General features: G+C 32.0%; 3 protein-coding genes across 3 annotated transcripts; 2 read left to right on the top strand and 1 right to left on the bottom strand.

Moving 5' to 3' along the window:
* The first annotated feature begins 2,604 nt into the window (after positions 1-2,604).
* Positions 2,605-4,772, top strand: LOC131646041 (F-box/FBD/LRR-repeat protein At1g13570-like). Its single transcript, XM_058916211.1, has 4 exons — positions 2,605-2,829; positions 2,989-3,814; positions 4,005-4,163; positions 4,275-4,772. Exons 2-4 carry the CDS (start codon positions 3,002-3,004, stop codon positions 4,569-4,571), a joined length of 1,269 nt encoding a protein of 422 aa, XP_058772194.1. The 5' UTR covers positions 2,605-2,829; positions 2,989-3,001; the 3' UTR covers positions 4,572-4,772.
* Positions 4,773-9,394: 4,622 nt separating this feature from the next.
* LOC131649797 (F-box/FBD/LRR-repeat protein At1g13570-like) lies at positions 9,395-11,648 on the top strand. Its single transcript, XM_058919555.1, has 3 exons — positions 9,395-10,262; positions 10,785-10,943; positions 11,033-11,648. The coding sequence occupies exons 1-3, from the start codon at positions 9,435-9,437 to the stop codon at positions 11,360-11,362; spliced, it is 1,317 nt and encodes a 438-aa protein (XP_058775538.1). The 5' UTR covers positions 9,395-9,434; the 3' UTR covers positions 11,363-11,648.
* A 38-nt stretch (positions 11,649-11,686) lies between these two features.
* Positions 11,687-15,303, bottom strand: LOC131649796 (protein NSP-INTERACTING KINASE 2-like). The gene is made up of 11 exons (XM_058919554.1): positions 14,948-15,303; positions 14,724-14,856; positions 14,549-14,620; positions 14,337-14,480; positions 14,172-14,243; positions 14,032-14,091; positions 13,812-13,906; positions 13,219-13,368; positions 12,785-13,126; positions 12,304-12,683; positions 11,687-12,140 (listed from the first exon to the last, which is right to left on the bottom strand). The coding sequence occupies exons 1-11, from the start codon at positions 15,051-15,053 to the stop codon at positions 11,820-11,822; spliced, it is 1,875 nt and encodes a 624-aa protein (XP_058775537.1). The 5' UTR covers positions 15,054-15,303; the 3' UTR covers positions 11,687-11,819.
* Positions 15,304-20,797: the final 5,494 nt, after the last annotated feature.

Raw genomic sequence — 20,797 nt, 5'->3', positions numbered from 1 at the left:
AACATAAGTGTGTTGATGGACCACTTTAGAGCATAAAACTACAAAATTCTATTTAATACTGATCCCTCATGTATTGCATCTCTAAAATCAGCTAGAGAATTAATTTCCATGCCCCACTTAAACTGGTAGTCCTTATTAAGGTGCTCTTTTCTAAACTTTTCAAACTTAGGAGCTTTACCTTTCTCATTATCAAATTAATCTAGATCTCAGCTCTCCAGTTCATCATCTTACATTTTCTTTTTTGAACTACAAATTAATCCTATAACTATGTTACATTCATTTAGGGGTTGAGTAAAATCAAACCCATTTGTAATAACAGTTGTTCTCTCATCCTCACTATCATCAAAATCTTCAACACTCTCATCATTAATTGCTTAAATATCTATCATTTTATTAATGAACTTAGGTTCCCTCATTTTCAGTTTTATAGCAGTCACATGATGTTCCAGATAAATGTAGCCATCAACTTGATTTGCACAAGCATATGCAACAATATCATATGCATCATTTTCGTTTCTTATCTGAAATTTTTTTCATCTATTTCTACTATTTTAGTCCAAGTCCTATAGCTCATCCCTTCACCAAATTTTTAAGTTTAAAAATAGCTCATTTCTCAATGTGATGCCCAAAAACTAAGGTTTGAACCCCACCTCTGTAGAATAATTTGTTGTCATTGTTCCTTACAGACTCACCTCCATAGTGATAAATAACATTAAGGACTTGCATGTTCTATGAAAGGTATTTCATATTCAACGTTACAACATTACAATCACTACAACAAGAGAGTTCGAAAAAGCTTACCTAAGACATTGGAAACGAAGATTTCAACTCGTCTGCTTATGTAAAAACTTCAACAAACCCTTAAATGGCGTATTCCTTCAACATGCTTCATCTTCGTGCTTCTATTTCATGCTTCGTCCTTCAAGCTTTGTCTTCGTGCTTCGTCCTCTCTAATGGCGCCTTTGTCTTCCTTCCGCGTTTGATTTAGGAATGAAAATGTAACCCTAATTTTATAGGGGCTAAACAACAACATATCAGTAATTATTGCTAACTAGACTAGCCAACACTTGTCACGTAATTAAAAATGAAAGATTCTGTGTGCCAAGTGTCAATGGGGGCCAAACATATGGATTGTTTACATTGAAAGGAGGTATACAAAAATTAATATGCTGGGGGAGGAGGGTAAACCGAAACTCGCTAATATTGCAAGGGTAAAATGTATTTAAACAAAAAATAAAACAATGACAAATACACCAGTTCAATTAAACTAATTATAAAGCAAACTTAAAAACAAAAATCTACATATAATGATGTATAGTTAAAGCACACAATGATGTATAGTTAATGGGAGATCAGATTATAACTTGAACAAAGAAAACGAAATTAACTTTAACAAATAAAAAAGTTAGCAAAGACAAATAACATGACAAATATAAACATCACAAACATATTGTTAATGAAGCTTGATGGTTTTAAGAGAGCTTCAATATCATTTAGTAGAAAAATGAACACCGTATCAACCAATGAACAAACTCATTTAACACATTAACTACAACAAAGTAACGAATATAGAGTAGAAACATTTTAAAGAATTCCTTCAAAAAACCATTGTTAATCGGTTCAATTTAGGTGAGAAACATGTAAGGTTACTGCAACAAAAAAGTAACATCAACAAACCTAAAAATGCTGTGTTTATCTCTTTTTGACCAACAAACTAAAAAATGCCATTTTTATTTCGTTTTTATAGAATAAATGAACAAACTTTTAAAAATAAATATTTTCATGCTTCATTTGTCTAGTCCTGAACATGAGAGAAAGTTGAGTTAGGCCAAATCATATTTTTAATGGACAACATGCACTTTTGTGCATATCATCTACTCTCTCTGTCCTATAATGAGTTACCCATTTAGAATAAAATAGTGACTCATTTTAATTTCCAATACATTTTTTCCAATTCTATCCTCTAATTAATAAAAATTTCATCATTTCTAATAGATGATAAGGGTGATAAGGGTACTATAGTAAAAACATTATTTTCTTTCTTATTTTTATACAGTTTTCTTAATCTGTGTGAAATAGTAGACTGAATCACTTAGGTTATGTTTGGGAGTTTGGAGGGGAAGGGAGGGGAGGGCTTTGGAAAATAGGAAGAATTGGATGAAAAGGATAAAAAGATTTTGGGTAGGAGGGTTTTGGAGGGTTTGAGTTTATTCATAACACCAAAAACCCCATAAAATGGGGGAACTCAAAAATTGTATTGAAGGAGGGTTTTGAAGGGTTTTGAAGGGCTTACATAAATATTTCAAATATCTTTTAGGTTGTTATAGTATTCTGAAAATTAAAAATTTACTAATGATAATGACTCTTTTATCATTCTAAACAAAATCATTTTTTCAAAAATTATCAAATATTTTCCTATATTTTTTTAAAATTTCATTTTTGAAAGTCTTCCCCTCCCCTCCCCTCCAAACTCCCAAACATAGCCTTAAGGTGGGATGGAAGGAATATATTTTTTTAAATAAATATTTATAATTATACCTAAAAAATAAATAAGTATTTTATACAAATTTATTACAGTAATATAATTGTTTTGTTGACATAACTCAGATAGTTGTGGAGGCTCGAGTTCGCACCCGTAATGGAGCGAGTTGTTACAGTTTTATTTCACCCGCGGTAGGGTTTTACCTTTACGCGACTTTGTCTTTTCCCCCATCCACCGTCATCTTAATAACAGAGAAGGTGAGAGAGACTTCAATAACAAGATCATAATTTTGTTCCTCTTTTCTCCAAGGAATCCATTTCATTCCCTAGATCTGCTTTTCATATCTGGTTAGTTCATTCTTTTTTCTTAATCCTGCCTAATTACTCCACTACCCATATATTTTTTTGTTGGATTCTATTAAATTATGCATTTTTTTTTTTAAATTTACTAAATGTTTTTTTTTAATGGATTGATTTGCCCTTTTGTTGCTTATGGTTATGTTTTAGCTGAAGCATAAAAATGAGTGATGTTTTGGGTCCTGATTTGATCAGTGACCTTCCTCAAAGCATTATAGAGACAATTCTCATACAACTTCCTATTAGAGATGCTGTCAGAACTAGCATTTTGTCAACAAAATGGAGGTACAAATGGTCTACCATTACCCAGCTCGTGTTCGACGAAAAGTGTTACCCTACCTGTCACGACCGGGAGCTTGTTCAGAAAAGTGTTGTCGAGTTTATCACCAGATTGCTGTTTCTTCATCACGGGCCGATTCATAAGTTTCAAATTGTCAATACAAGTTTGCAGAGCTGCCCTGCCATAAATCAGTGGATTCTTTTTCTTTCCAGAAATGATATTAAGGATTTGAATCTTGAGTTAGGAGAAGGGGAGTTCTTTAGAATGCCTTCCTGTTTTTTCGGTTGTGAGAAGTTGACTCGGTTGGAGCTCTCGCGATGTGAGTTGTATCCGCCGGCTAGTTTTAAGGGTTTTTCGTGTTTGAAGAGCCTCAATCTTCATCAGGTTTTGATTTCCCCGGAAGCAATTGAGAGCCTCATTTCAAGTTGCCCTCTCTTGGAGAGTTTATCGCTCTCGTACTTTGATTGCTTAGCTCTTACAGTTTGTGCTCCAAACCTCAAGTACTTGTGTCTTGAAGGTGAATTCACGGAAATTTGTCTTGTGGATACTCCTCTCTTGGTTGAATTATCTGTTGCTATGTATATGACTGACGATGTTGCCGAGCACATGGAGCAAAGCTCAACTTGCAATTTTGTCAAGTTTCTTGGTGGTGTGCCTAATCTCGAGAGACTTGTTGGTCTAATTGACTTCACAAAGGTAACATTTTGGTGTTACTTCCTCTGGACTCGTTCACAAGCAAAAACACTCACTTTCACACTTATTAAGAATGATAGTTACCCTCCTTTTGCATATAGTTTAACTATCATTGTGATCAACAAAAGAAAGGTACTCTGGTTGTGATGTTTAGCTAAGCCTAACCTCTTTTTTATTTTGCATGTTCTTGAAGTATTTGAGCATAGGAAACGATTTGGGGCATCCTGCTATAATGTACAACAATTTGGAGACTATTGAAATGTATCAAGTAAGTTTTGAGGATATGAAAGAGATACTCGTCGTCCTTCGGTTGATAACAAGCTCTCCAAATCTAAAGGAACTTCACATTTCGGTTAGTCCTTCTTTACTCGTTGCATAATTCGGTTATTATTTTTATACATCATTACTATAATCAAACATTTAAGGTTCATTATTGAATGTCTTATGCAATTGGCTCTGGCAGGGTTCATCAAACATTTCAGCTGGCACATATGCTGCTGGTATGGAATTTTGGGAAAAAGAATGTCCTTCAGATTCTATACTTAGTCAGCTTAAACTTGTGAAGTTGACAGAAATGAGTGGTGTGCCACACGAGATCGAATTTATCAGATTTTTGCTTGGCTGTTCACCTGTGTTGGAGACAATGAGTATCATTCCTTCTATGTATGATATGGAATGTCAATTGAAAATGTTGGTTGAATTGATGAAGTTTCGAAGAGCTTCTACTAAAGCTGAAGTTTATTTCATCCGCGGAGACTAAAACTTTGGACTATGTTGTCAAATGTATTCTTTTGCCCTTTCTATCATTTCCATTGTTACTTGCATTTTGAGGATGCAGATTTCTTGTAGCAAGGGGATTACCACATTCACATAGGAAAATAATTTTCCACATTCTCTGTTTCAGCTTTTCAATTTTGTCACAAAACAATTGTGATATTTAGTAAAATTGTTCTGTATCTGATTTTGTGAAGTGATGATGCTCACAGTTCAGTGTTGCTGAAAAATTGCATCAGCTTACACGGCCGCAATGCTTGCCCCTTGCTATGGTTTTCTTCTCTGCCTCAAAAACTGGCCAACCATTGTGGTCATGGAGAAGTTGGATTGAATGAGCCGAACGGTAATAAAATGATTTTGAACATGATTATTGAATACTCCTACAATCTTTGCTCCTCACCAAAATATCTATACCTTAGAAATAGATTCTTCGACTCATCCTTTACTTACAAGCGATATGGCGTGTGTCCCTCCCTCAATCTCCATAGTCCATTCTTATTTTTTTCGATCCATCTCATTTTCCCACTCAAAATTCAAAATCCTTTTTTCCTTCTAAGAGTTATATATGTAGAAGAAAATTTTAAGAAAAGCATCAAAATAGAGTGAACATTTTTAAATTATGGTTTTATTCAATTGATCTATGAATAATTAATTAACATGAAGAAAATTAGTTCAATAATATAATTAAAAATCAAATTATTTTGATTAAAAATGTTAATTTTTATATGATCTAACTCACGTGTCTTGTTTTGGCCATATTTAGAGTTATAAATGTATAGTTTACACAAGGTATTGGAAAGCTAAAATAATTATCTTCATACTCCCAGTTTAAAAAAAATATCTTTGTATCCGAGCTCATCCCAGCGTGGACATCAACTTTTATATTTGTACCCTACGGATACGTAATTACCCATAATCCGTACCCGTTTTCGTGTATTTCTTATAAAAAATTATCAATCAATTGTAATTTATCATGTCATTTTAATATTTTAACATCAAAAAAATTAAAAATGTTATTGTTGAGTTAAGAAATAAACAATGACTTTTATTAAAACGAGTACAAATTTAATAGTGATGTATTTAATAAAATTGATAAACATACGTGTGTTTATATATATATATATATATATATATATATATATATATATATATATATATATATATATATATATATATATATATATATATATATATATATATATATATATATATATATATATATATGGGGACGACTCAAGTGAGAACACTTGGTTATTATGAGAAATGAGAACAACGAATCACGACCATTAAATTTTGATTTTGTTGATTTTAATGGACTGGATTGATTTCTCTTTCTATGTTGATTTAAAATAAATACTAAGGATCATAGAAAGAGAAACCAATCCAGTCCATTAAAATCAACCAAATCAAAATTTAATGGTCGTGATTCATTGTTCTCATTTCTCATAATAACCAAATATATATATATATATATATATATATATATATATATATATATATATATATATATATATATATATATATATATATATATATATATATATATATATATATATATATATATATATATATATATATATATATATATATATATATTGTGCGGGTATAAGGCGGACTCGGTACTAAAGTATCTGTATTCGCGCCCAAACCCACTTTTTTTGTGGATAATTACCTGTGTCCATGCTCATATCCATTTTGCGGATTTTTATCCTATCTTTTTAGGGTATCCGCTAGAGATGAGTACAATTGCGATGACAAAATAAAAAATCAAATAGCAATATCCACATATTTTATTTTTAATTTAAGTTTTTTTTTTAAAATTTGATATTGAAAAATTATAATAAAATGATGAAATTCTTAAAATAATATTTTAAAAATATCTATTTAAATCAATTTCTTATTTGAAATTTTTATTAATAAAATTATTGTAATTTAAAAAAAAATATTAACACTGTAAAAATATTTTAAACAATTTAAAATATATGAGCCCTCCATTGATTCTTTGAACTGTATTTTTAGTTTATTGACTTGTTGTAAACCTATCAAACAACTTTATATTGAAGCAAAAGAAACCGATGGTAAATCCGTGACTAAAAACATAATAGATAAAACAAATATGTTTTATTCCCTATAAAATTATTTAAAATAATTTTTATTTCCTATAAAAAAATATTGACTTTTAATCTCTATAAAATTACTGTTGCATTCAATTTTAGTCGTTGTAGAGGGAACAAAAATTAGTGCAAATATAATTTTATAGAGACTAAAAGTCAAAATTGAGATATTTATAGAGACCAAAAACATATTTAACCCTAAATAAAATAAATCATATTAAAGTTACTACCGATAAATCTAATTTTTTTTCTAGATTACCTTGAAAAAAACTGGGGTAAATCACATGTAAAGTTACTACTAATAAACTTAGGATTTTTCTATATTACTATCTTGATAAAGAGTTGGATAAGTTACTCAATACTCATTATGAGGTGGAATTACTTATAAGTGGATACGTGTACATGTGTGTAATTAAGAGTTTTAATGTGTTTTATTACTAGAATATATGTGTGGTAATTTAATGAGATATTATTAAATGAATAAATTGTCCATATTTTTTAGGTTACCATGATAAAAAGTTGGATAAATATTATGACGTGGAATCACTTATAATTGTTATAAGTTGATGATGTGTAAACTTGTATATTTATGGGGTCCTTGAAGAATACATCTCCTATATGGAAAATTAATATTATGGCCCGCATAATGGAATCAGAATTCCATTGCTTCTTGATACAATGAAATCAAATCAAAACATGACAAAAATAATAGTAGTACATGAAAAAACAATACAAATTACATCTGCATAAATCACTGGCAAAAATAAATCACGAAATTCGTTTAAAACAAGGATTTGATAATACATTAAGTTGAGGCGACCGATTAAATTGAGCATAAAATTAGCATTTTTGTCATCATTATAATTGATAAAAAAGTTAACCTATTGATTGATTTTGGCAACATATAGGTCTTAATTCATTGATCCACAATTTTTCTTTTAATAATTATGATTAATTTTAACATAATTCATAATTTCCTAATGTTAACATAATTCATAATTTCCTTTATGCTTTGATAAAATTACTTAAATCATACATTGAATTTTTTAAAATTGAAAAACACATTAAGAATTGTTAGCGCAACATCGGGGAGGGTCGAGTTCGGGAGCATTATTAATTTCTGGGACATTCCTTTGAGCAACACACCTTTGTGGGAGAGACGTCACTTCTCCACCTAAAACCTTAAGGTGATAGGTTAATGGATTCTCCCACTTATATATACTCAAGTCACCACACACATTTCCAATATGAGACTATTATCCACACTCACACTTGATTCTCAACAAGAATAACGTAGGTTTGTAAAAAAAGTTACTAAATTTTTTTAAACATGAATATTATAATTTCAAATTAATGAGTTAGAGAGATGATATATTATTGTGAATAATAGTCAGTTTCAAACATAATAAAGTTATATACAAAAAAATTTATAATAAAAATAAGTAAAATAAACATAAAAAAAATTTAATTCTCACAAAATTATAGTTAAAAACAAATATATCATTAAAGTAAATTATTATTAATATACGAGATATTACTTTCAGAGATTATTATTATTTTTGATTAAATATAAACGATATTCATTCATTCAAATTAATAGAGAACATCGTTGTAATACATTATTTAAAATTGTCAAAAACAAAAATATAAATATACAAATAAACTCACAACATCCACATTAATAAAATAAAACAACAAATCACATAAGCCTACATATATTTCAAACTATTTGAGTTATCTCTTCTTCATTACAAATTTAAATTAATCATTTGATACAGTAATTATTGATGATATCAAGTTGTTGCCCTTTGAAGTGATGATTGGTTTGGATAAATTGGAATCAAACCTAAATCCAAAATAAAATAAAATAAAATGTCGATATTCACACCCTATATGAAGAAACGTAAAAAATTAAAGATTTAATATTATTTTGAAAAGTTAGTTGATATGAATTAAATATTATTTTAAAAATATTTTAAAATTTTTAATATATCCTATCAATCGAATCTAAGTCAATAAGTAAATGGAAATTTAATTTCAATCAATTCATATATTTTTAATTAATATGGACATCAGATTCTAAATCAAATAAAACCGGTCCACTAACATCCTATTCACCATATTTAAGGTTATGTATATCTAAAAGACAAATATTACATTCTACGATCCATCCATGTCTATCTCTAATTATTTTTATTACCAAATAAAGCACTTAAGACCAATGTATAAAAAAAAGAATGTAAAAATTACAAACTTGAATAGATGATAAAACAAATAAATGAATTTCAATAAGATTTAGTAAGAGAAAATTTGTAGCCATTGTTTGAAAATCAATTCTATCCATCTATTACTCTCAATATTATTATAAGCAACAAATTTTTGGCACAACGCAAAGTAGTTATAAATTATTTTTAACCACCCGAACCGGACTAAACCGGTGGTATAAAGCCAAAATTTTTTTTTTTTTAACCATACTATTATATATATAAAAAGTCCAATAATGTATTATGTAATTCAAATAAAATCTCTTCATTAATATTATTTATCTTTTGTTTCCTAATAAGTATTATTTCCAACAAAATTATTTATACAGATAAATAATATAACTTATATTTTTGATGAGTGGGTTATTTATACCCTAGTAATAATAGGATGAGTTCAAACTAACAAAATTTGAAGTTCCTTCTCTGGCAAGTAAGGTTTGTGCCGTCTGTGGTTCTCTTGGCACCATCAAAATGAGTGATGCTTTGGGTCCTGATTTGATCAGTGACCTTCCTGACGGCATTATAGAAACCATTCTCATACATCTTCCTATAAGAGATGCTACCCGAACCAGCATTTTGTCAACAAGATGGAGGAACATATGGTGTTCCATTAGCCATCTTGTTTTCGATGAAAAGTCATTCCCGATTTCGGTCGGGAACGGCCACGGCCAGGGCCGGCAACTTCTTCATGAAAGAGTTGTTAAGTTTATCTCCAAGGTGTTGCTTGTTCACCAAGGACCTATTCATAAGTTCCAAATTACGCATAGAAGCTTGCTGACCTTCCTTGAAATGGATGAATGGATTCTTTTTCTATCCAGGAATGGTGTCAAAGATCTGACTCTTGATTTCGGAGTTTACGAATTCTTTATAATGCCTACCTGTTTGTTCGATTGTGAGAAATTGACTCGGTTGGAGCTCTCGCGCTGCGAGCTGTATCCGCCAGTTAGTTTTAAGGGATTTGTGAATTTGAAGAGACTTGATCTTAATCAGGTTTTGATATCCTCTAAAGCAATTGAGAGGCTCGTCTCGACTTGTCCTCTCTTGGAGTGTTTATCACTTAAACGCTGTGATTGTTTAGCTCTTACTATTTCTGCTCCCAAGCTCAAGTATGTGCATCTCTATGGTGAATTCAAGGACATTTGTCTAGTTGATATGCCGCTTTTGGTTGAACTATTTGTTTCTATGTATATGCCTCATGATGATCTTGATCTTGAACAAAGTTCAAATTGCAATTTTGTTAAGTTTCTTAGTGGTGTGCCAAATCTTAAGAGACTTGATGGATTTGTGCACTTCACAAAGGTAACTTTTTCTTGTTATATATATTTTTAACTTCATCTTGAGATTAACAATTAGGGTAGAAGCATGGTTCTTGAAATAACATCATGGCAAAAGTTGATCATCCTCATTTTGCTTCTATCACCATCATTGTAATTAGAGGTGGCAAAATGGGCCCGGCCCGTTGGGCATGCCTGTTTTTAGTGCGGAACGGACGTTTTAGGTCCTCATCCTTTAATGTGACCGACTTTAATGTGACCGACCTGTTTTCTATGCGGACTTTTGCCGGCATGAAAATTAACATAAAATTTTGTATTTTTAGGATTAATAGGTGTAGGATTAATACGTGTAGTGTCTGCAGATTTAGTCCGCCCGTCCTCACTTTTTGCGGGACGGACCAAGATTTTAGGTCCGCATCCTTAACTATGTCCGCCCCGCAAAAAAGAGCGGTCATGCCTGTTTGCCACCTTAGTGTAATCAACAAATGAATGGTGTTATGTTATGATGTATGTCTAACCTGTTGCTCATTTTTGTATGTTGTTCAAGTATTTGAGCATAGGTAATGACCCAAGGCATCATGCAATGATGTACAACAATTTGGAGTGTATTCAAATGGGTCCGGTAAGTTTTAAGGACAAGAAAGAGATACTCGTAGTTCTTCGCTTGATTAGAAGCTCTCCCAATCTAAAGGAACTTCACATTTCAGTAAGTTCTAAGGATATGAATTTATTAATTTTTACATATAGTCTCTATAACAAAATATTTAAGGTTAATTGCTTATTTGAATTTGGCAGGGTATGTCAGACATACAAGTTTCTACATATACAGAAGATTTGGATTTTTGGGAAAAAGAATACCCCTCAGATTCTATACTTAGTAAGCTTAAAGTTGTGGAATTGAAAGAAATGAGTGGTGTTCCATGTGAGATTGAGTTTATCAAATTTTTGCTTGGCTCTTCACCTGTCCTTGAGAAAATGTTTATCATTCCTTATATAGGCAATAGGGAATATCTGTTGCAAATGTCGGCCAAATTGATGGAATTTCGAAAAGCATCTACTAAAGCCGAAATTTATTTCACCTGTCCAGTGTATCCAATCCGTGTTTCTCCAGGATTTCGAGACTAGGAAGAACGGAAACCTTCTGCTGTCCTCCAAAGAAAGATTTTTATGCAATTTGGAAGAAGAGAATGCGTCCGTCACAGTTAGGATATTGTAAAATTTATTTTATATTATATATGATTATTTAAGTCATTTCTCATGATCAGTTTATAATCTTAGAGTATCTCTTAGGAATAGATTTAATTCTCAAAGCATGGAGTTTCGCCGGGCGAAGATCCTATCCAGTTTATAATATGGTTTGTTCGATCAAAAACATGTGTACAATTGATAATGTTTTGTCTCTAATGACTAATCCCAATATAATAAAGAAAGACAGAAGTAAATTAAGTATAGTTAAAATTCACCGGTGAAATAAATCTTAAAACAATATCAACATGTTTGAGTACAAACTATTTTATTAACATTATTCCAACAAGCTAAAGGACTCAGAATAAACTTTTTGCATAAAACTAGACTTTGTATGTTATCTTGGTCCAGAAAGTTCCATTGCTTGTGCAAGCAATGAAGAATCATCGGTAAGATCAGAATAACGCTCTGAAGACGAGAGTTCATTTCCTCTACTTCTTGTTGATTCAGCTCTCTGTGAAGCTTCCCATTTCTCCGCAAGTCCATCTCCTTCAAGCATTCTAACTACTTCCGACATTTTTGGTCTGTGGCTTGGAAGATACTGAGTACATAGAAGAGCAACTTGAACTATTTCATCTAGCTCTATCCTGTCATAGTTGTTTTTCAAGTCCTTGTCGACTAACACGTCAATCTTCTTCTCTTGATGTATTTTCTTCACCTACAAGCAATTATAGTCACACATGTAATAAAATGAAAGTTAAAAAAAAGTACACGTTACAAGAGCGCGAAATCTATTAGTATTCAAAGTTTCTTTCAAGTGTCTGACATAAGCACTATCCAACGCAAAGAAAGGACAAATAAACCGATTCTGTTTAACTTACCCAATCAAGCATAGCTCCTTTCTGATTTGCAGCTTTTCCAAATTCAAGAGCTCTCTGTCCAGAAATCAATTCAAGCAGAAGAATTCCAAACCCAAATACATCTGTTTTCTCTGAGGATTGTCCTGTTGATAGGTACTCAGGGGCTATGTGTCCTACAGTTCCTCTCACTGCTGTTGTCACATGTGAATCTCTGTGGTCCAACAGCTTTGCCAACCCAAAGTCTCCTACTACAGCTTCACAATAATCATCAAGCAAGATATTTGCTGCTTTAACATCTCTGTGAATAATCTTCGGATCACACTGTTCATGTAAATATAGCAACCCTCTTCCTGCTCCTAATGCTATCCTCTTCCTTGTACCCCACTCCAAAGATGGCTTGCCTGTATATCATGAAAAATAAACCAAATGGTACATTTCGTTACTCGAAATACATAACCTTGATTAGAACTTGCAAGTGAGTACTGCATCAAATTTCTGTTACCTTTGAGACGAGAAGCTACGCTACCATTTGACATATAAGGATAAACCAAGAGCCTTTCGGTAGTTGTCATACAAAATCCATATAGGCGAAGAAGGTTTCGATGAACAGCTAAGCTGATCATTTCTAGTTCAGTTTGGAACTGGATTTCACCACCAATTGCATTACCATCTTTAAGCCTTTTTACAGCTATAACTGTACCGTCTCGGAGACAACCTTTGTAAACATTTCCAAAACCACCTTTTCCAACTAAGTTCTTGCTGCTGAAGTTATTTGTAGCAACCTGAAGTTCTCTGAAATGGAACTTCTTCAGGTTTCCAAGGCAAATGTCCTCGCGATATTGTTCTGAAAAATATTTAGAAAGAAAAATTGTAATCATACGCATACCAGATTGGTCTATGTTTGAGTTTAATTCGATTCAATCACTAACTACTAACCGTTCGTGTCAAAGAATATTTGTTTGTTATATCTTTGTCTCCACCAGAGAAGGAAGCCAAATCCCAGAATTAGTAAGCAGATGCAGCTTAGGCTTGAGGCAAAAGCCAAAGCAACTTTGTGACTTTTTGGTCTATTAGAAGCTTGTAAATCTTGAGAAGGATTTAAGGAAATTGTGTTAGGCCCCGTTTGGATAAACAACTTAATTCAACACTTATATCAAATACTTGCTCGTATAAACTCTTTCTACAAAAATAAGTTGAAAACAGCTTATGTACATGTGCTTATTCAGTAAGTTAATTTTCTTCTTAAAATAAACTAAAAGTTAACTTCATGCTAACAAATAAATTAATATAAGAGTGAAGAATGATGGAAGTAATGATTACAAATATATAAAAACACCTTAAGAAACTGAATAGTTTTGGACAGGAACTCATAAAATAGATTTGAATTCAGAAAGCACTAGCTTAGACTTAGACCATCATGAACAAACTTTAAGTCAAAATAAAAGCACTTTATGAGAGATAAAGAATCAAAGCTTCAAATGAAAACATCATGAGTTAGGAGAAAGTACAACAAAACTATGATTAATCACCTTGAGAGTTATTATTCATAGCAGAAGGAATTAATGTTGTTCTAAAACAGTTTTGCTCAACTCCAGTGACACATATCTGGTGATTTCCCACAATACTGTCACAAAAGAAGAAAAACATACAATTATACACGAGCCGGATTAGTCGATCTACTATGTAGGTCGGAACCGGTGCGAAAGCGAAAAAAAACTTAGATTTTTTAAATTAGACCAAAGAACTTACTTGAATGTTTTAGCATTTAACCTAGGTACAGGTCCACTCAAGTTATTAAAAGAAAGATCCCTAAGAAAAATTCATAAAAAGACAAATTAATGATCCAAAAAAAAATTAATAATGATAAAAAGCTCGAAAGAGAAACTTACAGAAAAACTAGCTGAGACATGTTAGCCACTGAAGAAGGAATTGGTCCAGAAAGACTGTTATTGTTTAGCCTCCTGATTTCAGATTTTCAGTTCAAATTCTTATTATCAGATTCTTAAATTTCCATTTTATCATACAAAACTATATAGCATTCTTCTTCAACTTACAAGTAATGGAGACCCTTCATATGTGAAAGAGAATCCGGAAGTTGACCGGTGAAGAAATTGTCGGAAAGATCAAGTGTTTGGAGCTTTTGAAGCCTTCCGATCTCAGAGGGAATCGGTCCTGTTATATTATTATCCTGCAAAAGCCTGTAACACAATTCCAAATAAGAAAATTTTCATACCATAATAATTTTTCTCACATGTTGGTTACTTACACCGTTTGAAGATTCGGTAAGGAACCGATGGTTGATGAGAGAGTACCAGATATATTCTGGCTTGGAATTCCACTAACATAAAAGAATGAAAGAACAAGTTAAAGAAAATCTTATACAGAAACAGAAGGCAAACAGACAACAAACTGCGCTGCTACTCTGGTTAAATTTTACTTACAGCGCAATGACGAAATGATCAGGAGAACAAGTAACCATAGCCCAGTTGCAAGGATCAACAGACTCAGAATCCCAATTATTTAAAGCTGAATGAGGATCCATCAAAGAGTTCTTAATTCCGATCAAAGCTTGAACTGCATGCATGTTCAACAAAGATAAGTTTGTAATGTTTTCTTTTTACTATTAGTACTAGTGATTGCACAAACTGCTAACTTAACAAGTCACCTTCATAGTTGACACCTTTAGAAGAAAGCAAACCAGTTACTGAAGAAGTCCACATGAAGAACAAAGCCAAAACACAAAACAAAACTGCATCTTTTTTTCCTTCCATTCAATGAAAACTTTGTTGCCAAAAAACAAACTTCCTATACTTAATAAAGAAGATAAGTAAGTAAGTAAAGGGTAGGTTTTGAAAGATTCAGTTCAACAACTTGCTCATGCATCTCACTCCAATCCTTGTTTGTGTCAGAGTTGAAGTTGAAAAAGAAGCATTTTATCAATCAATGGTTCAAAATAAGAAAGCCAAAGCAAAGAATATATACTATATATTTAAAGTAATGAGTCACTACACCATTAACCTATTTCTAGATAAATGTAAAAGAAAATTCCTTCAATCTTGTATTGGTATGCACACATTAATTACTATTAGTACTACTAGTTTTATTCTATTCCTTTACTTTTTGAAATAAATTAAATAATTGCAAGTGAAGTGTTATCTGTTAAGCACCGTAAAAAAGTGTCTCAATTTGATTTGTTAGTTACTGTAGAAATGAGAATCCAAACATTCTTTTGTCCTAAGGATATGCCAATATCTTAAATACCATAAACCAAACTCCACTTTCTTCTGCTTTTATTCAATTATTATTATTTTTAATTATGAGAATCCCAATGGGTTGAATTGAGGTTGAGATCTTTGTTGTGTCAATAATGTCTTCCATTTTATTTTTCTTTGGTAGTAATTTATTATTATTAAGTACTTTAATTAATTAATCTTAGTTGAATTAGCTTTATTGATTCTCAATCACTCATTTTGTCTCCAAATGATTTACATTCAACAGACAAATCCTCTAATAAACTAGCCAAAAGCAGCTTACATTTAAAAGTAAAAGCTGTTTCTCACATTATTATGAATTCTCTCAAACTATTCTTTTTAGTTTTTACTATCATTGCTGAGATATGAAGGACATAGAGTTTGTAATGTCCATTTCTTTCCCGCTTTTATAGGAACTTTTACCTGCTTTTTTTTAAACAAAAAATTTGCTGACTTATAAAAAAATATATGAACATGCAAAACCCACAAAAAAATGGAGCTCATGTAGATAAGAGTGACTATAGGTCTCTTTGAATAAATAATATGCAGTATTTAAAAGAATTTACAAAAATAAGTTCAAAAAAGTCTATGAACAATAATAATACTAGATAGAGAAATGATCATCTGTCCTCAAATAAAATAATGACACTATCATAATAATACATTTTATGACAAAACTCTCACCTCATCCAACAAAAAACGAGGTATAATGCCAATGCACACCACGTTTTATTTCTTTTAAAAAATAAAAACCACATATTCCCTCGGTTTCTGATTATCACCGAGGAGAAAAGAATTCAAGACATGCTTCGATGTTAGATCCATGGTTTTAAGATTGTAATTTTTTTTGCTAAAACATGATTCTTATTTGATGTTGAGCAAGATGTTGTGACATCTAAACCAACTGCCATGACAGGTTCTGCTGTCATGTGTTTCAGACAGATGTTGAGTCAGATGTCTTGACGTCATGGCCTATTGTACTACAGGCGTTGCTGTTATATCTCTTGACAGATTTGATTTGTTTTTTGAGATTCCTTTTGGATATATCTCATTAATTTGCGCTGGTCAAAGAGATTTTATTAGGAACATTGCGGATTTGATTTGGTTTCATTAAAAAGGATCTTGGAGACTTTTTAGGAAACTTTGAATATTTGTTCCTATTATTGTGGAAAGATCTTGCAGCTGATTTAAAAGTAGAAGATTGAATTTGATTGAAGAGTCCAAGCCTATATTGCAAGATGATATAAATAAGGACTTGCTAAACCTAAAATAGCAAGCATTCATAACAAAGAAACCGTGGATGCAAAAATAAGGGTTTAGGGTTTTGAGAGTAGTTTAAGTTCTTTGTGTTTTTATGTATGTCACTCATGTATCTTTTGATACGTTGAGGTAGATTGATTGTTCTCACTCATGAGATTTTAAGAAAAGATTTGAGTGTTGTTCATTGTTCTCACTCATGAGCTTTTAAGCAAAGAGTTGAGTATTGTTCTTAGTTAAAAGCTTTTAAGCAAAACTTAGTATTACTTATTGGAAGTGTAATCTTGTCTTTGGGTTCTTGTTACAGGTTTGTGACTGGTTTTATCACTGAGGTGATTGTGGGAGATATCTAGAGGGTCCTAGGTAAAAGTTGCACAAGGTAGTAAATAGGAGATAAGTTGCAAACTGGAATTGTTTAGGCTTTGAACTGATATTATCATAGTGAATTTCCTTCCTGGCTTGGTAGCCTCCATAATAGGTGATGTTGCATCAAACTGGCTTAACAATTGATTGTGTTTTTTTACCTTCTGCAATTTTATTATGCATAATTTCTATTTTGGTAAAAGTGTTTTCTGTCAACAAAGGATGTTATAACATTTGTCATGACATTGTGTTTGTGTTGAGACATCAGTCTTGACATCTGTATAGCAAGTGCCGGAATTTCAATTGACATCAGAGTAGGGACCATGTTTTGTTTATTGGGTGAGCTCCAGGGAGAATATTTTCTGGTACTATGGATAAGGAAAAAGGATACAACAACAGACCATCTCTGTTAGATGGTTCAAATTATGACTAGTGGAAGGTCAGAATGGTGGGTTTTCTAAAATCCACAGAGAACAAAGCTTGGAAGGTTGTTTTGAAAGGATAGGATCATCCCGTTGTGAAGGACAAAGATGGGAATGTGTCTTTGAAGATAGAGGAAGATTGGTCTGATGAGGATGATAAATTAGCTATTGGAAAATTCAAGACTTTGAATGCTCTATTTAATGGAATAGACAAGAATGTTTTCAGGTTAATTAATACATGTACTATAGCTAAGGATGCTTGGGAAATTCTTAGGACAACTCATGAAGGTACATCTAAAGTGAATATGTCAAAACTTCGGCTTCTCACTACTAAATTTGAAAATCTAAAGATGAATGATGATAAGACCATTCAGGACCATCATATGAAGGTCCTTGAAACAGAAAATGCATCTAGTGCCTTGTAAGAATAGATGTTAGAAGAAAAGCTTGTTAGAAAGATTCTTAGGTTTATGGTTTACCTAGGAAATTTGACATGAAGGTGACAACCATTAAAGAAGTTCATGACATCAACACTACGAGGGTTGATGAACTTGTTGGCTCACTTCAAACTTTTGAATTGGCTATTAGTGACAAGTGTGAGAAAAATAACAAGAGCATAGATTTTGTACCAATGTTGAAGATAAAAATGGTCAAGCTGATCTGGATACTGAGGAAGGACTGTCCAATACCATTGTGTTACTTGAGAAGAAATTTAATAGAATTTTGAGGAGAATGGATAGAAGAGGAAGACCAGATGTCAAAAAAATCTCATTTGACATCAGGAATGATAATAATTCTCAGAAAAATATCAGATCTGAAGAGAAGTCCAATCAAAGAAAAGCTATTCAATGTTATGAGTGTGAAGGTTTTGGTCACTTTAGACCAGAATGTCCCACTTTCATGAAGAAGCAGAAAAAGGGCTTCACTGTATCTTGGTCTGATGACGATGAGTCAGAAGATGAGTCTAACACTGAGACTGCCAAACTGGTGATGGCTCTCTCTGGAAGATGGGCAGATGAAGTAGAATCTTGTGATGAGAATGATGTCTATAAAGATCTGGATGTGTCCTACAAGGATACTTGTGACAGGTGTGAAGAAAGTCTTAAGACCGAGGAATAATAGAGAAAGATTATAGCTGAATTAGAGAATGAAAAGAGGAAGCCTCTATGTACTGTTTTCCATTTTCAAGGTGAGGTAACTCTCTTAAATTCCATGTTTGAAAACTTGATAAACTCTTTGAAAAAGATGAAAAATGGAGATGATATGATGAAAGAAGTTGAATATACAGAGGTTAATCATTCATGTGATAATCAACAAAGTAAAAGATCTATAGAAAAGTTCTTTCATGCTGAAAAGAAAAGAATGATCAACATGTCCAACCACATGTGCCAACATCTTGGAAGATTTAATGAAACTCCAACAAATTCCAATTTTTCAACTTAGAGATGTCATTATTATGGTGAGTATAGTCATATTAATCCTTTTTGTTATAAATTGTTTGGAGATAAAAAATCTCCAGCTCATTCTAAGGCTAGTCAATTAAGCAAAAAGAGAAGTGTAAAAGATAAAGATGTTAATTTCTCCAAGTCAGAATGTTTAGTCAAAGATAGGAAAGATGCTATTCTAATAAAATGGTATAAGGTTTAAAGACAACTTCTATCTATGGGAACCTCACATAACTGCTTACTCTTCCACATGTTCAATAACCTGTGAGAATGAAGTGAAGCTATGGCACCAAAAAATTAGACACCTTCATCTCAAAAGAATGAAGGAAATCATATCTAAAAGAACCATTAGGGGAATGTCAGAGCTCAAGATTGAAGAAGTGAAAGTTTGTGATGAGTGTGAAATGAAGAAGCAAACCATGATGTCACACCCAATTTTGCAACATAAGACTACTTCCAAAGTGTTGGAACTTCTTCACATGGAATTAATGGGACCAATGCAGATAGAAAGCTTGGGTGGAAAGAGGATTACTTTGGGAGAAGGTACTTCAACTACTCTCTATGAGTTATGTAAAGGAAGGAAGCCTTTAGTCAAATATTTTCATACCTTTGGAAGTAAATGTTATATGTTCAGTGAGAAAGATCAAAAGGGTAAGAAGGATTCCATAAGTGATGAAGGGATGTTTCTGGGTTGTTCTCTTAACATAAGAGTTTATAGAGTTTTTAACTCCAGAACTAAAGCTATTATGGAATCCATAAGTGTGGTAATTGATGATTTAATCAACGAAAGGGAGATGGATTGTCAAAGACAATGTTGGAACATCTTCTGTGCAGACTGAGGAGTCAAGAAAAGAAGTAACATGTGAGTCCAAGGCCACTGCATTTTGATGCACAACCTTCTATGTTCGTACTTAGACAATTCCATTATATGTTTTGATTATTTTTCAATTTTATTGTGTTTTCATATTTTAGTTTATTTTGCCTTTATTTGATTTTTCGTATTTTTTTCAACATTAGCAGCTTCCAATAAAAAATCATAACTGGAGCTTCGTGAATCAGATTAATGTGTTTTGATATTCATTGAAGTTTCAGACTTTATGAAATACTTAGTTTTTGGCCCGGTTTTGTATTTTATTCAGGTCAATTCTTATTAGGCCCAAATTTCCTTGCTCTATTTAAACAAATAAGTAGTTTTAGGTTGAGATATTGAGCATTCATGAAATTATAATATTGAGCCGCTAGGATTCCATGGAGAACTAATTCTTACGCTTGATCGACTGTATTCGGTTTCAACAACTTTGAGATTTTTATAATTTTCAATTCAATTTCGATTCCTTTTCAATTCTGCCTATAAATTTGTTTTCTTAATTCAATTACTGCTTATAGGATAGAGTTAATTAAATTTTATTGTAAGTATGATCCTTAATTCGCGACTACTTATATTTGTTTGCTTAATTAGGAAATCAGGAACATACATCATATAATATCAATTGCGTTTGTCAATGGATATTGTAATCAAATATGATTGAATCCGCTTTGGGAATTGGAATTATAAGAATCGATGATAAGTATGAAACTGATACAGTAAATCAACTTATTTATAAATTATGCTTTTACCTTAATCACTTTTAGATTTAATTTCCTAACCTTAAAATGCCCATCTTTCAATAGGTTGGTTAATTTCACCCAAGAGTCCTTGCGATATGATACTCGAGTTTTGCTTCCCTAAACTACAATTTATTTGCTCGTTTTTTACTCGTGAGCGACAACAGATCAA

The sequence above is a fragment of the Vicia villosa genome, linkage group LG2 (assembly GCF_029867415.1).
Source record: "Vicia villosa cultivar HV-30 ecotype Madison, WI linkage group LG2, Vvil1.0, whole genome shotgun sequence".
NCBI lineage: Eukaryota > Viridiplantae > Streptophyta > Magnoliopsida > Fabales > Fabaceae > Vicia > Vicia villosa.
The sequence above is the reverse complement of the archived record's forward strand: the minus strand, read 5'-3'. Positions and strand labels throughout refer to the sequence as shown.

Bases quoted from the DNA above. Each gene is read 5' to 3' on its own strand.
- LOC131646041 (XM_058916211.1), top strand. From the start codon at position 3,002: ATGAGTGATGTTTTGGGTCCTGATTTGATCAGTGACCTTCCTCAAAGC. The intron at 3,815-4,004 runs GTAACATTTTGG...ATGTTCTTGAAG, and splicing joins GTCTAATTGACTTCACAAAG to TATTTGAGCATAGGAAACGA. The intron at 4,164-4,274 runs GTTAGTCCTTCT...TGGCTCTGGCAG, and splicing joins TAAAGGAACTTCACATTTCG to GGTTCATCAAACATTTCAGC.
- LOC131649796 (XM_058919554.1), bottom strand. From the start codon at position 15,053: ATGGAAGGAAAAAAAGATGCAGTTTTGTTTTGTGTTTTGGCTTTGTTC. The intron at 14,481-14,548 runs GTAAGTAACCAA...ATTGTGTTACAG, and splicing joins TTACCGAATCTTCAAACGGT to GCTTTTGCAGGATAATAATA. The intron at 14,092-14,171 runs GTAAGTTTCTCT...AATTTTTCTTAG, and splicing joins ATGTCTCAGCTAGTTTTTCT to GGATCTTTCTTTTAATAACT.
- LOC131649797 (XM_058919555.1), top strand. From the start codon at position 9,435: ATGAGTGATGCTTTGGGTCCTGATTTGATCAGTGACCTTCCTGACGGC. The intron at 10,263-10,784 runs GTAACTTTTTCT...ATGTTGTTCAAG, and splicing joins GATTTGTGCACTTCACAAAG to TATTTGAGCATAGGTAATGA. The intron at 10,944-11,032 runs GTAAGTTCTAAG...TGAATTTGGCAG, and splicing joins TAAAGGAACTTCACATTTCA to GGTATGTCAGACATACAAGT.